The sequence below is a fragment of the Thermobia domestica genome, chromosome 4 (assembly GCF_964235325.1).
Source record: "Thermobia domestica chromosome 4, izTheDome1.hap1.1, whole genome shotgun sequence".
Classification (NCBI taxonomy): Eukaryota; Metazoa; Arthropoda; class Insecta; order Zygentoma; family Lepismatidae; genus Thermobia; species Thermobia domestica.
In genome coordinates, this window is record NC_137457.1 from 310,370,665 (window position 1) to 310,385,007 (window position 14,343).

The 14,343-nt window shown below is 35.4% G+C and overlaps 1 protein-coding gene across 1 annotated transcript; it reads right to left on the bottom strand.

Annotated features, from left to right (window-relative positions):
• Positions 1 to 1,474: 1,474 nt before the first annotated feature.
• LOC145683198 (uncharacterized) lies at positions 1,475 to 13,559 on the bottom strand. The gene is made up of 3 exons (XM_081754560.1): positions 13,507 to 13,559; positions 8,880 to 9,001; positions 1,475 to 2,971 (listed from the first exon to the last, which is right to left on the bottom strand). The coding sequence occupies exons 1-3, from the start codon at positions 13,557 to 13,559 to the stop codon at positions 2,784 to 2,786; spliced, it is 363 nt and encodes a 120-aa protein (XP_081610686.1). The 3' UTR covers positions 1,475 to 2,783.
• Positions 13,560 to 14,343: the final 784 nt, after the last annotated feature.

The following is a 14,343-nucleotide window of genomic DNA, read 5'->3' on the forward strand; positions in this document are numbered from 1 at the left end:
CATAATATTTTCTCTGTAATTCTTTAGTGGTTTCTCGTTCATCATCACCAGTAACATTACTCCATTACATCAGTAACTCTCCATGTAAACTTTGTGGTGGACAAACACCGTGTGCGTGGTTTTAATGTGAGTTTCCCGTTTCCTCCCACTTACTTCGTTCCAACATTTCATTCATTTCTCATCTTCACTGTCTCCTTTAGCCTAGCCGGCATAATCGTTGGACGTAAAACTCAAAAATTTCATTTATTTTTTTTTACATATCAAACTACATTATCACTCTTATCTTTAATTGCTGAATCTCTTAAAACCTTCCTACACATAGTACAAGAAATGTTTTATGCTAACCAATAAGATATACATTCAACTCATAATCTATGAAACAGCTAGTTTTTTCTACAGTACATATCAAATTTTGATTCCTTATATATCGGACATTCATTTTTCTCTTTACTGATTGGAAATCGCTTAATATTAACATTTCATATTTTTAAAAGATTTAATTATATGTTTATTCACTCTTAAGAAACTAAATATATCTATTTTTTTCTAATTTTCATTATAAACTCTTCATTACTTTCTATTATAACATCCTATTAGTAAATTTAAGTTTATACTTTTAGTTTGATAATTAGGAAAGAACCCCATGAGGAATTAGTCGATGGCAAACAGTCGGGCCACCGGTATGCATACCGGCTCAGAGGTAGGGGGTCGGCAGAGAGCCTTCGAGGTACAATTTCTGCTTCTCGAAACCGACTCGGCAAAAAGGCATCAATTAGCGGCGGGGCCTCCCCTTTCCCAACGATTCCCCAACCCTTTGCCATCGAAAAAGTAAGGCTCCTTCCCAGCGGTCTTCCAACGGGTATCTCAACTGGAAAACTACAGTCGAAACTACCGATACCCGATGATGACGCCACCGCGTGCCGCAGTCTTCCCTACCGTCTGCCACTTTAAAACTACAGTTGGATTACCCTCCATTCACTGACTTCGCCGCCACTTGCCGCTGTCGTCCCTACCGTCTGCGACCTCAAAACCACCGTTAGATCACCCTTGATCCACTGATTTCACTGCTGCTTGCCGCCGTCCTCCCTACAGTCTGCCACCTCAAACCCACTGTTGGATCACTCTCGATTTACTGGTATTGCCGCCGCTTGTCGACGTCGTCCCTACGGTCTGACAGCTGAAACTAACCGTTGGATCACTCTCGATTCACTGGTATTGTCGCCGCATGTCGTCGTCGTCCCTTCTGCTTGCCAACCCTAAAAAGGCTGTAAATACTAGCCTTCCCGACTCCAAATATATCCTTCGATAGTAGTTCTTTCAACTCCTTGCCCCCGTTTACCTTATAGGTAGGCCACTTGATCTCCCCTTCTTTCTCTGAGAGAGAGGAAGGGAGATCATGTGGCCTACCTATTAGATGAACGAGGCCAAGAAGTTGAATGGACTACTTGCCAAGGATACATTAGGAGTCGGGAAGGCTACTATTTACAGCCTTTTTGGGTTGACAAAGAAAAGGCAAGACGGAAACAAAAGCTGCGTATGAGACAAAAGACACATAAATACGTACAATCGTGTTCAAAAGTGTGTGGCAAAATCCATGAATAATATTGCAAAGTACAAATGAAACAGTGCCATATTAAATTAAAGTCACCACGATCTGAATGTGTGATTATAAGATAATGATTACACTTTTGAACATGACTGTACATACAAATGAATGAGAATGTCTTTCTGCGTTCCTGTATGCAAAGGAAAAGAATTTTGAATAAGAATCAAATGTACAAGTATAAAGAAAGGAAAATACAGTTCATCTTTTTTGCAAACCTTTCTTACTTTTAGTGCAAAAAGTATGAAAAAATACCAATGCAAAATAACGCAAACATGAAATACGAATGTACAAAATAAAATATTCACATATTTACATAAAAATACAAGTAGTAAGACGTTCCTGTCCCCTGTCTATCTGTAACACGATTACGAAATTTAAAAGATGGAAAAGAAAATTTAAACAAAAAAATATTGAAAATATTATAGTTACTGAAGTACATATGTTAGAGTACACGTGAAATTAACAATATGCAAATAAACTTTTTTTATAACATATAAAACTATCACATGAAAGCGGAAGGCGCTGCTTTACTGAATGCATTATAGTTACTAGGTACATGTTACAATGCACGTGAAAGTAAAATGATGCAAATTAGAAATTTATTGTAGGGCACTGCTTTATTGAATTTCATGCAGGAAATGTTGAAAAATTGCGTCAAGTAATTACGGTGCTTAATTACTTCGTTGATTTTAGAACAGTCCCAGCAACAGAGAAAAAGAGTGAACTAGATAAAGCATGAACACTATACAATTTAACATTTTGCACCAATAAGAGACTAGAAAAATAAGAAACACGAAAGGAAGTGCATGCTAACTTTGATATGTTCACCATATTTTGTGGTTTATTTTGGTGAGTGCAGGCAATTACTTTTCACATACAGCACTACGAAGGACACATATATATCACTAAAAGTGAACGTTATATTTCCACACTTTATATAATTCCACTTCACTATCTATGTAAGAAGTTTGTAAGAACTCTTCTTCAACTAAAGACGTTATCAAACATACAAAACATGAAAGCAATATAAAAAAGAACATATAACAAAATATTATTTCTACCAAAATAAAAACGTTTGTTGCTGTGTTTCCTTGTCACTGAAATCACAGGTGTAACTTCTGCAAACAATTGACTTGTTTAATGTTCATTAAGTAAAACTCACTTTTACGAAGAAATGTCATGAAAACCGTTCTCCGTGACATTTCGTATGAAGTTTCCTCACTACTTTCATGTGCTCCTTCTTCGCCGTCCACTTCATCCTTTCCCTCCTGTTGATCTGTTGGGTTTGGGTATGAAAAATATCCCTGAGTGTCATCTCTGAGTCAGAGGCTGTCGAATTGAACGATAACCTGGCAAGAGTGGCAGCTGCAAGTAAAAAGAACAGCGTAATTTGTTACCTATCGACGTACCACATGGAAGAGAAAGTACCTGCACGAAGAAATACATACTCAGACACACGTACCTACATACATTGGCATGCCTCAAGTTAGAAACGCTAAAAGTATGCATACTGGAAATAATCAAAACATACATATGAATGCATAAGACTAAAATACCAGGGAAATAGTAAAATCCTATCCTTTAAAAGCCGTCTCCCTCACTCCATTCAATGTGTTACTGACAGCGAAATTACGAATGAAGTACGTTCATAGTGAAGAACTTAGGGACCAAAGAGCCTAATAGAAACTTCAACTGACAGTGTGCAAGTATAGAAGAATGAACCAAATGCATACATAAATTCTTAAAGTAAATGGAGAAAAGTAAGAAATTACATCTTTCAGTTTTACGCCCACGTTATTTCGTGTAGGCTAAAGGAGACGGTGATAGTGATAATGAGAAATGAATGAAACGGCGGAATGAAGACCGAGGGAGTAAACGGAAGATCCTCTAGGAAAGCCAGACACACGGTGTTTGTCCACCACAAAATTCACTTGGAGCGAGCTGGGATCGAACCAGTGATCAAATGTACCAAAGGTGAACGCTCTACCACTGAACAATTGTGGTCCTAAGCCCTTGATATAGGGTAACTGTTTTTATCAGAGTTACTACAAAATGTAAGAGGAAAAAACACCTACAAATATGATGTTTTTAATCTAAAGCGAATTATTTCCTTTAAATGAATGCAACGTTAAATGAAAATGCAACGTGGCCATTTACATGGACCCACAACATAAATGAATGAAGTTATTTTCTTTTACGCTAACATATCGATGGCCATCCCCCATTTCAAACGTAATTTCATTCACTTATGTTGTGGGTCCAGGTAAATGGCAACGTTGCATTTTCATTTAACATTGGGTGCCTAAAGAGTGTAAAACCTAAACGGTTCATTCGATTTAAAAAGATCCTTCACTTTTGATTGAAAACATCATATTTGTTGATTCTTTTTCCCCTTACATTTTGTTAAAACTACGGAAATAACAGTTATCCTATATCAGTGGGATTTTGAGACATCCTGTATAGGAAGAGCTCGAGGCAACAAGTGGACAAGTCACAAAATGTAATTTTACAGCGAAGAGGTTTTTAAGCATTTAAAATATATGTATTATATTGCCTGCTTCCTAGTGCGATACTTCTTCTTTCTATGTATGACATACATGGGAACACAAAGAATGAATTTGTGCAAGAATTGCAGACATACAAGCAATATGCTATTCAAAGAAACAGATTGATTTTCACAAAACAGTGACTTGTCCAACTTTTACCCGAGTTTTCCCCCTTACAGTGATTTATTTGTAGGGGGAAGGCAAGAAACTTTTACTGCACTGGCACTATTTTAAGTTTTCCCAATTTACTGGCTACAACCATCCAACAATATGGAAGTTGGTTGAGTGCCTACCACATGTTTGCGCGGAAGTGGATACACGGATCCTACAGTATGAAAATGGGCAAGTTCCGAAAAAGAAGCCAAAGCGAGTATATGTTGATTTGCAGAACAGGCTGAGGAATTTGTATTTAGACTACATTGACTTGAAGACTTCTTGCGTACAGTCGCTCAAAATTTGAGATTTTAAACATGACAGAATAAAAGATGGTTATTGTGGTTGTATATACGAGTAATTTATACGGCTAAAGTCTAACAAAGGTAATTGTAGATTTGCATTATACAAAATTAGGCAATACAAAATTATATAATAGTGCAGCTGTTGTTGCATATATATCATTCTGTATATAGTATTGCGAATTTGACAACGTGATTTGCATTATAAAAATAATAACATACTGTGTTCTGTTGTTTCACGTAAATAATGTCCTGTATACAGTAAACATCGATCCAAGAATAATAGAAAATGAAATTAAAGAAGTACCAGAATATTTTTTGACAAGTCATGTAATGTAATAAATTTGTGTCTCGAATGTTCTAGTACTAATAATTTGTCTAGAAAGTTAGAAATTCTTCAACTAATACAAGAGGTAAGTTTGAGTAATATATTTGAAAATGTTTTCATACGTGTGTATGTTGCGTGTTTACATATTGTTTTTCCTTCCTACCATTTTTCCGCCTACAATTTCTTCAGCCTGCCACTTTCTCCGTTCTAAAAACAAACCTGCCATTTTCATAGTGAATCCTTTAGGATATATTCTGTATATCAATTTCTATTTTCTGAAGTTTGATTCGTTCTCCAACTGGCTTCTACTACTAGAATTGACCCTTTAAAAGATATCATTGATGGTCATATCGATCCCTCCCTATGTCTTGGGTACACAGTAAAGATCCTCCAAACCTCCAAGTTACCAGTAAAAATTGAAAAAATCCTCGGGAAGAAGTGTAAGTTTGTATAAAAGATATAAAAACTCATTAAAGAAATTCAGAAAAGACTTGCTGATAATTTAGGCATCCTTCAGAAAATCAGCGTCCATGATGATTTGAAACCAATGAAAGGGGCTTGTAATGACTTAGCTTTTGCTTCACTATATAATTTGAAGATAATATCTATAAAATTGATAATCAGTGACGAACATAAATTTCATGAAATTAGTAACTAAGACTTCAACTGAAGAATGTTTACAACAGGCTGTAGCGTCCCGTACTGCCCAAATGTTCCAAGACACTAGCACCACTGAGTGTGGAAACACGGAGATTAAGCAGGATCGCCATCCTGTTAATATTGATGAGTACAGGAAAACTCAGGTGAGAAATTAAACTGTAAAAGCAAAAGCTTTGAATTCGACCTATTACGGAAGCGAACGGATAACAACAGACTTAGGCGAGGCCGCCTCTCGCTTAATCATACGAAGAAGTAAGAAGAAACCCTTTTCTCGCAATTACTCTTGTGACGATGCGGCAGATCTCTCTCATTACCTTGCTCGTTAAATTCTACATCATTTAGAGAACTGCTCACAATATATCTTAGCGGTTGTCATAAAAGAATTATAACTAAATTACACCATGATTTTCATGGGAAAAGTGGATTAGTCTAGGAGAATAACAAAATAAACTTCTTAAAATATTTGAGTTTTATTACATGCTTAGTCTGGTAGCATACAATGCAAATTATTGATAGTTTATTTTATAGTTTAACAAATTGACCTGACAGATAGTATTTTCAGGTAATTACTTTACTGGAGATGAATGATAAAATGAACGTATGCGACAACAGATCTTAATCTTGAAAGTTTTACTGTGGGTAGACAAAACATTTTAAGGAACTGCATGACATCTCTACTCATGAAATCAATGATGCAATAATTGCTCATACATACCTTCTTGTAGTCTCGTAACTCTGAGAAACTTCGACGACGCTTCTGATAACTCGCAACCGACATTCCGTTGATGAAAGCCGAGTCTCGAATCTCTGATTGAGACCTTGAGGTCCTTTTTTTATTATTTTCGAGGACACAACCAAGCTTGTAAGAATCAGCTCATCCTTTTGCGTCAGATCCCTAAATATGGAAACCTATTGCTCTTTTGCATTCTGGTTGTCCACCTACCACACCCAGGATACATGACATGACACACAAATGTACACACGTGGACAGCGTATACAGTCATAGCCGGATGAATTCAATGTCATGAATTCTAGAATTTTCCATGGATCCTTAACTATTTGACCAATTTCCGCACATTAATGCGTTGTCAAAATCGTGATTAAGCATTTTGTATTCTGTATGGTGATTATGTATAACCCAAGGTGACCAGGCGTCCCGTTTTAGCCGGGACAGTCCCTTATTTTCAACCGTTGTCCAGTTTTTTTCTGATTCTCAAACGGGACGCTTAAATGTCCCGTTTTTAAGCAATCATGACCCAGGTGTCCCGTAATTATTATTCAAAATATAAATGGTCAATGTTAATTCTACACTCTTCCGTACTAACACTCATTGGGAAGGTTCAGCAGTGTCTAGAACTTCTGAATATTCAAATGAGAATTGAGTGTTCTGTGGTTCAAGTGGGAATCGAGTGGTAATTCTGAGTGTTGAAGTAGTTAAAAGTATTTTTGGGTAGTACTTAAGTTAGAAACGCTGTGTTATCATTCTTACTTGTGTATTTTGTAAATTGAAAACACTGCTGAGTCCCAAAATGCAATGTAGAAGTCACCCCACCCACCCCCCGTCGCCGATTCATATGCATCCGGTTTTTGAAAGTAAAAGTTCTGGTCACCTTGGTATAACCTTCATCAAGTAAACTTCCTACGAAAATTGCACATTAAAAGCAACGTCAGTTGCCTTCAGTAGTTTTGCGTATTTCCTTTCTTTGTTGCTAGCTGTGACAAACCAAGGGAAGAAAAATGTCTATTAATCCAAAATAACCTTTTCAGTTCATTTTAATAAAGAGCAAGGTAACCATCTTTTGGACCCAGCGTCACGCTCTAATGAATGCACAAGGTTATGTCTTGAATTAACCTAAGGTAACCTGGAACAAAGATATACGAATAAAACCTGAACATATGACATTTGTTTGACTTCTTATTATCTGATGATGAAGCGTATTATTTTTGGTTTTAGACAAATACTTAACACGAGCAAGAATATAATTGCTCATGGCAATACGAAACAAATAAAAGTGAAACTATTAAATGCTATGATAACTTTGTTTGTAAGTGTTTCATCCACTTTTACGGGTAAAACTGACACAAATATATCGGGATTCACCGAAATAAGAATAATACATATGCTAATTATTCACTGCATTATTCAATTATTCAACTGTTGTACCACACAAGATATACGGTAAGTTACTTCACCTATATACTATTTACTACTGATATAACGATAACTGATTTTAGCTTTGGAAACTTATTCGTGGATAAACAAATACAAAACAAAAAAAGATAACACAGCATAAATGTAAACAATCAAGATCATCAAAAGCAATTATATATATATATATATATATATATAGCAAGAGATGAATGATAGTAAAATAATATTGTACAAGCGCTCTTATGTGTACACAGGATTTATCTAAGACATGATTAATGGGTACATACTTTCTATTACCGTATTTGTTACAAAGTTCATAGTTAGAAATTACTCAATAGCGGTGAAATATTCCATCTTTAGGCAATTACAAATACTCTTCTGATATAGATCTGAAAGAAAAACAACTCAGATTGAAGCAATACGTAACTTTTGGAATTGAAAACCAAGCCCAAAAATATAGGTAACATACCACTACCTAGGCTGCGTGTGCAGACCTGTAGAAATAGAAGGCTTGGTATGACGTTTAAACAGACTCGTAATAAATCGTAGACAGTTCAGAACACGTCTCCAGGGTGAAAAAAGACACGAGCACATAATACTCAATTTGTGATTCATAGTATAGCACCTATACGGTCGACCTGCTTGACATTAAGCCATCAACATGTAAACACATAAAAGTTTGATATCGATTTCAGGATATATTAACGTAAGTCGTGGACACTTGAGAGCAATCTTCCACAGTAAAACGGACATAAATAAACAATATGCGATGTATCCATATATAAAGTGCTGCAAAACAGGCTAAATTACTTGCTACGAAGGCAAGCGCCTATAGACATCCAAAAGCTTGATATAAAGGTAGAGAACTAACCTACAAAAGCTTGATATAAAAGTCAAGCACTAACATAGAAAAGCTTGATATAAAAGTCAAGCACTAACATAGAAAAGCTTGATATAAAAGTCAATCATTGATATATGAATCTTGGACACTTCAACTTCACAATTAAAGTTTGTACCCTCATCAATTTCGGAAGAGATTTGATTTTTGATAACGCGTGGAGCAGAGCCGCACAACTCTTTTTCTTTCCAATTCGAATCAAAATGGCACCATAAACTGGTACCCCATACTTACCAATTTGTACCACCAAATTAGAACTTGTACTTCCACCAATTTCGAGAAAGTTTCGAGAAATTTTAAGTTTTGATGGCGGATCAAACTGGATTGCACAACATATTTTTCTTTCAAATTCGAATCTCAATGGTACCAGAAAATTGTACCTACTATGCGCTCACTTGTACCACGAAAATTGGAATTTGTACACACTACCTATTTCGACAAAATGGGGATGTAATGGAGGATCAGTATGACGTCAACTGGCCTACACAACACATTTTATTTCAATTCGAATGAAAACGGTACTAAAACCTTGTAAACAATACGTACCAATTTGTACCTCCAAAACTGATTTGCACCCTCACCAACTTCGCGAGAATTGAATTTTTAATGGTGAGTTAAGTAGGCTTGCACTCTTTTCCTCCCCATTTCAAATCAAAACGGTACCAGAATTCTGTACCCAATGTGTACCAATTTGTAACACCAAAATTAGAATATTCCAAGAAATTTCGTGGAGCGTGGCAGGTCAGGTCAGACAGAATTTTGTTGGCAGGTCAAACTTGCCCACACAACTAATTTTTCTTTCCATTTTTAATCAAAATTGTTCAAAAATTTGTACCCAATATGTACAACTTTTTCAACAAAAATTAGAATTTCTAGTCCCACCAATTTCGAGGAACTTGAATTCTTGATGGCGGTTCAAATTGACCCACAAACATTTTCTTTCCAATTTAAATCAAAAACCTTACAAAAATTTTTACCCATTATGTACCAATTTGAACTACCAAAATAAGAATTTGTACCTTCACCAATTTCGAGAAATTTGAATTTTTGTTAGGAAGTCAAGCTGGCGAGCACAAAACTTTTTTCTTCCCAATTCGAATCATTACTGTACCAAAAGCTTGTATCCAATATGTAACAACTTGATATCACCAAAACTAGAATTTGTACAGCAACCAATTTCAAGAAATATGAATTTAATTGCAGGTCAAACTGGCCGGCCAACTTATTTTTGTTTCAAATTCGAATCAAAACCTCACCAAAATTTGAACAAAATATGTACCAATTTGTACCGCCGCAATTAGAATTTGTACCCCCACTAATTTCGAGAAATTATAATTTTTGGTGGCGAGTGAAACTGGCCCGCATAACTTATTTGCTTTGCAATTCGAATGAAAACAGTACCAATAATGTGTACTCGATATGTATCAATTTCTACCAATAAAATTAGAGTTTGTACCCTCACCGATTTGGAGAAATTTGAATTTTCAATGCTGGAGCCAAATTAACGTCGAAACTTGGCTCGCGCAACACATTTGGTTTACGAATTCGGATTAAAATGTTACCAAAAGTTTGTGCCAAGTAAGTACCAGTTTGTACTCTCAAAATTAGAATTTCCAACCTTACCAATTTCTAGAAATTTAAATTTTCATTGCAGTCTTCCTGGGCATTGCAATCCTTTTTTTTTTTTTTTGTATTCAGTCAAAATAGTATTCGATTCGAACGAGAACGTGCAACCAAATTTCCCCGCAATTCATAAAAGCGGAAGGAAAATTTGCTTATGATTTGCATGAGCAAAATTATGTACGAATAAAGATTAGAAATTGTTATTCAACGAACGGCCAATTTATCACCAAGTCAACTCTTCCAGGCCAAAGGCTTATTCAGAATCCATATGAAAATTGTCCAAATTTTTTTAGACAATTTGTAACAAAAAAATATTACATTGTACCTGCACCAATTCAATAAATTTGAAATGCTTACTCAAATATGTGTATCTATTTGATCTCAAGGTAAACCAGAGGAACGCATTTTTTTTTAATTCGACATCACTACTTCGCAAATGAATTTGTTACTATTTCCATTAAACATTTTAACTCTGGAGTGTATTATTGATGCTAAATGAATTTGTAAAATTTTGTATAAGCAAAATTAGAACTTAGACTCTGTTTTCGAAACGGAGATATGAGTAGATAGAGATGACTTCACAGAACTGATCTTCTGAATGAGTTCTATAATAAAAATTAATATTGTCCATATTCACAAATGGTTGGGGAAAACAATCACCCACTCATAAATATTTTGGAGTCCTCAACATATGTAGATGTTTGACTCTCTCTCCCCAAACCAAGTTGTACAAATGTCAATGCTATCCATTTAATCTGCCGCCTACCCAACAACTTGTTTTGTGATAATGCTTTCCTTTATTCTTTCTAACATTTGGTACACCGTAGAAAAATATTAAAATAATTTTGTCTTCGGTGTTTATAGATGGCGCAAACTGATATCTATTTGGCACAAATTTTTGGTAACATTTTAATTCGAATTAATAGAAGAAATGTGTTGGGCGAGCCAGGTTTCGACGTCAAGTTGGATCGAGCATTGAGAATTCAAATTTCTCAAAATTCATAGTTGCACAAATTCTAATTTTTGTGGTACAAATTGGTACATATTAGGTACATATTTTCGATACCATTTCGATCCGAATTGGAAAGAAAATAAATTGTGGGGGCCAGCTTGATGTTGCCACCAAAAATTAAAATTTCTCGAAATAACTGGGGATACGAATTTAATTTTGGTGGTACAAATTGGTACATATTGAGTACAAATTTTTGATACTGTACTGATTCGAATTGGAAAGATAAACAAGTTGTGCAGGCCAGCTTGAACCGCCAACATAAATTCAAATTTCTCGATATTGGTGGAGGTACAAATTCTAATTTTGGTGGTACAAATTGGTACACATTGGGTACAAATATTTGGTACCGTTTAATTCTAATTGTAATGAAAATGTGTTGTCCGGGCCAGCTTGTCATCAACCTGGCCCGCCATCAAAAATTCTAATTTCTCGAAATTAGTGGGGGTAGAAATTCTAATTTTGTTGATACAAATTTCTACATATAGGGTACAAATTTTTGGTACCGTTTTGATTCGAACTAGAATGAACAAACCAGTGGAGAACTTTTACCACCACAAAAATTCAAATTTCTCGAAATTGGAGTATAACTCTAATTTTAGTCGTACAAATTGGTACATATTGGGTACCAACATTTGGTGCCATTTTGATTTGAATTGGAATGGAAAAGAGTTCTTCGGCTCTGCTTCACCTGTTATATGTGAAAATTTAATTTTTTTCGAAAATAGTGAGGGTACAGATTTTAAGTTTGGCGGTACAAATCGGTACATATAGGGTACAGGTGTTTGGTACAGTTTTGATTCGAATTTTAAAGAAAAATAAGTTGTGCGGATCAATCTAACCCGCATATTTAAATTCGTATTTCTCGAAATTGGTGGGGATATATATTCTAATTTTGATACTGCAAATTCGTAAATATTGGCTACAATTTTTTGATACCGTGTTGATTCGAAATTGAAAAAAAAAATAAGTTGCCCAAGCCAGCATGACCCTCCAACAAAAATTCAAACATCTAGATATTGATGCGGGTGCTAATTCTAATTTTAGTGGTAAGAATTGGTACAGATCTGCTACAAATTTATGGTCCCGTTTTGATTCGAATTGTAAAGAAAAATAAGTTATGAGGGTAACTTCGATCCGCCATCCAAAATTCACAATTCTCGAAATTGGTGGAAGTACAAATCTAAATTTTATGGTAGAAATTGCGTACAATTTTTGGTAACGCTTTGATTGGAATTGAAAAGAAAAACAAGTTATGCGGGCCAGCGTGACACATCAAAAATTTAAATTTGTAGAAATTGGTGGGAGTAAAAATTCTTACAAATTTTTGATATTGTTTTCATTCGAATTGAACAGAAAAATTTGTTGTGTGGGCCTGTTTGACTCGTCATCAAAAATTAAAATTTCTCGAAATTCATGAGGGATCATATTGTAATTTTCGTAATACAAATTAGTACATATTGGTTACAAATTTTTGGTGCCGTTTCGATTCAAATTCGAAGGAAAAAGGTTGTGCGGGCCAGTTTGGTCCGCCAATAAAAATGCATGTTTGTCGAAATTGGTGGTAGTACAGATTCTAATTTTGGTGCTACAAATTGGTATATATTGGGTACAAATTTTAGTATCGGTTTAGTTGGAATTGAGACGAAAAATGACTTGTGCTGTCCAGATTGACTTCCCAACAAAATTCAATTTTCTCAAAAAATATTCGGGGTACAATTTCTAATTTTTGTGGTACAGATTGGTGCATATTGCATACAAGTTTTGGTAGTTTTTTGCTTCGAATTGAAAAGGAAAATAAGTTCTCCAGCCCAGCCTGACGCGTCATTAAAAATTCATACTTCTCGGAATTTGTGGGAGTAGAAATTTTAATTTTGGTGGTAAAAATTGATATATATTGGGTACAAATTTTTGGTTCGAATTAGAAAGAAAATGAAGTACGTTGCAGCTTGACCCACCAACAAATATTCAAACGTCTACAACCTGGTAATAGTTCAAATTCTTATTTTGCTGGTACAAATTGGCATATATTGGGTACAAATTTTTGGTACCGCTTTCATTCGAATTGAAACAATAATAAATGATTTGTGGATTAGTTTGACCTGCCATCAAAAATTCAAATTTCTCGAAATTGATGGCGGTACAAATTCTCACTTTGATGCTATAAATTGATACATACTGGTACAAATTTTTTGGTGACGCTTTGATTCGAATTGAAAGAAAACAAACATGTGCGGGCCAGGTTGACCTGCCATGACAAATTCAAGTTTCTCGAAAGTCATTTGTATCCTGTCTTTTAAAACTTGATTAGAATGTTTGCTTGAATTCGGACCGCAGTTTGTTCCGTTAATTTAACATAATCTACGGTACAAACGAAACAAAGTACGGTACAATCCGGTACAAACGAAAATCTTTCAAATGAGCCAACTAAATCGTTTGTACAACGTGGTGGGGGGCAGGTTCACACAGCCCCCCAATTTTTTTTCTTAATTTTTCATAATCTATTTTGGATAAAATAAAAGTCTTTTTGGTACAATCCTGTACTAACCAAGTACTTTTATGTGACATACAAAAATCATGTGTACCTGGTGTATTAAGTCGTGATTTGGGGGCCTGTTTGATCTGGGCCCCCATTTTGTTTCGTTAATTTTTCATAATCCAGAACGGTACAAACGAAACAAACTACGGTACAATCCGGTACTGACGAAAATCTTTCAAATAAGTCAACTAAATCGTTTGTACAACGTGGTGGGGGGGGGGCAGGTTCAAACAGGCCCCCAATTTTGTTTTCTTAATTTTTCATAATCTATTTTGGATAAAATAAAGCTCTTTGTGATAGAATCCTGTACTAACCAAGTACTTTTATGTGACGTACAAAAATCATGTGTACCCGGTGCATTAAGTCGTGATTTGGTGGCCTGTTTGATCTGGGCCCCCATTTTGTTTCGTTAATTTTTCATAATTCAGAACGGTACAAACGAAACAAACTACGGTACAATCCGGTACAAACGAAAATCTTTCAAATGAGCCAATTAAATCGATCCTAGGACAATGTGGGGGGCTGGG

Excerpts from the sequence above, each read along its gene's own strand:
- LOC145683198 (XM_081754560.1), bottom strand. The coding sequence starts at position 13,559 with ATGACTTTCGAGAAACTTGAATTTGTCATGGCAGGTCAACCTGGCCCG. Across the intron at positions 9,002-13,506 it reads GGTCAACCTGGCCCGCACAT|ATTCGAATTTGAAAGAAAAA; the intron begins GTTTGTTTTCTT and ends GGTACCATTGAG. Across the intron at positions 2,972-8,879 it reads TAATTTGGTGGTACAAATTG|CTGCCACTCTTGCCAGGTTA; the intron begins GTAAGTATGGGG and ends TTTTACTTGCAG.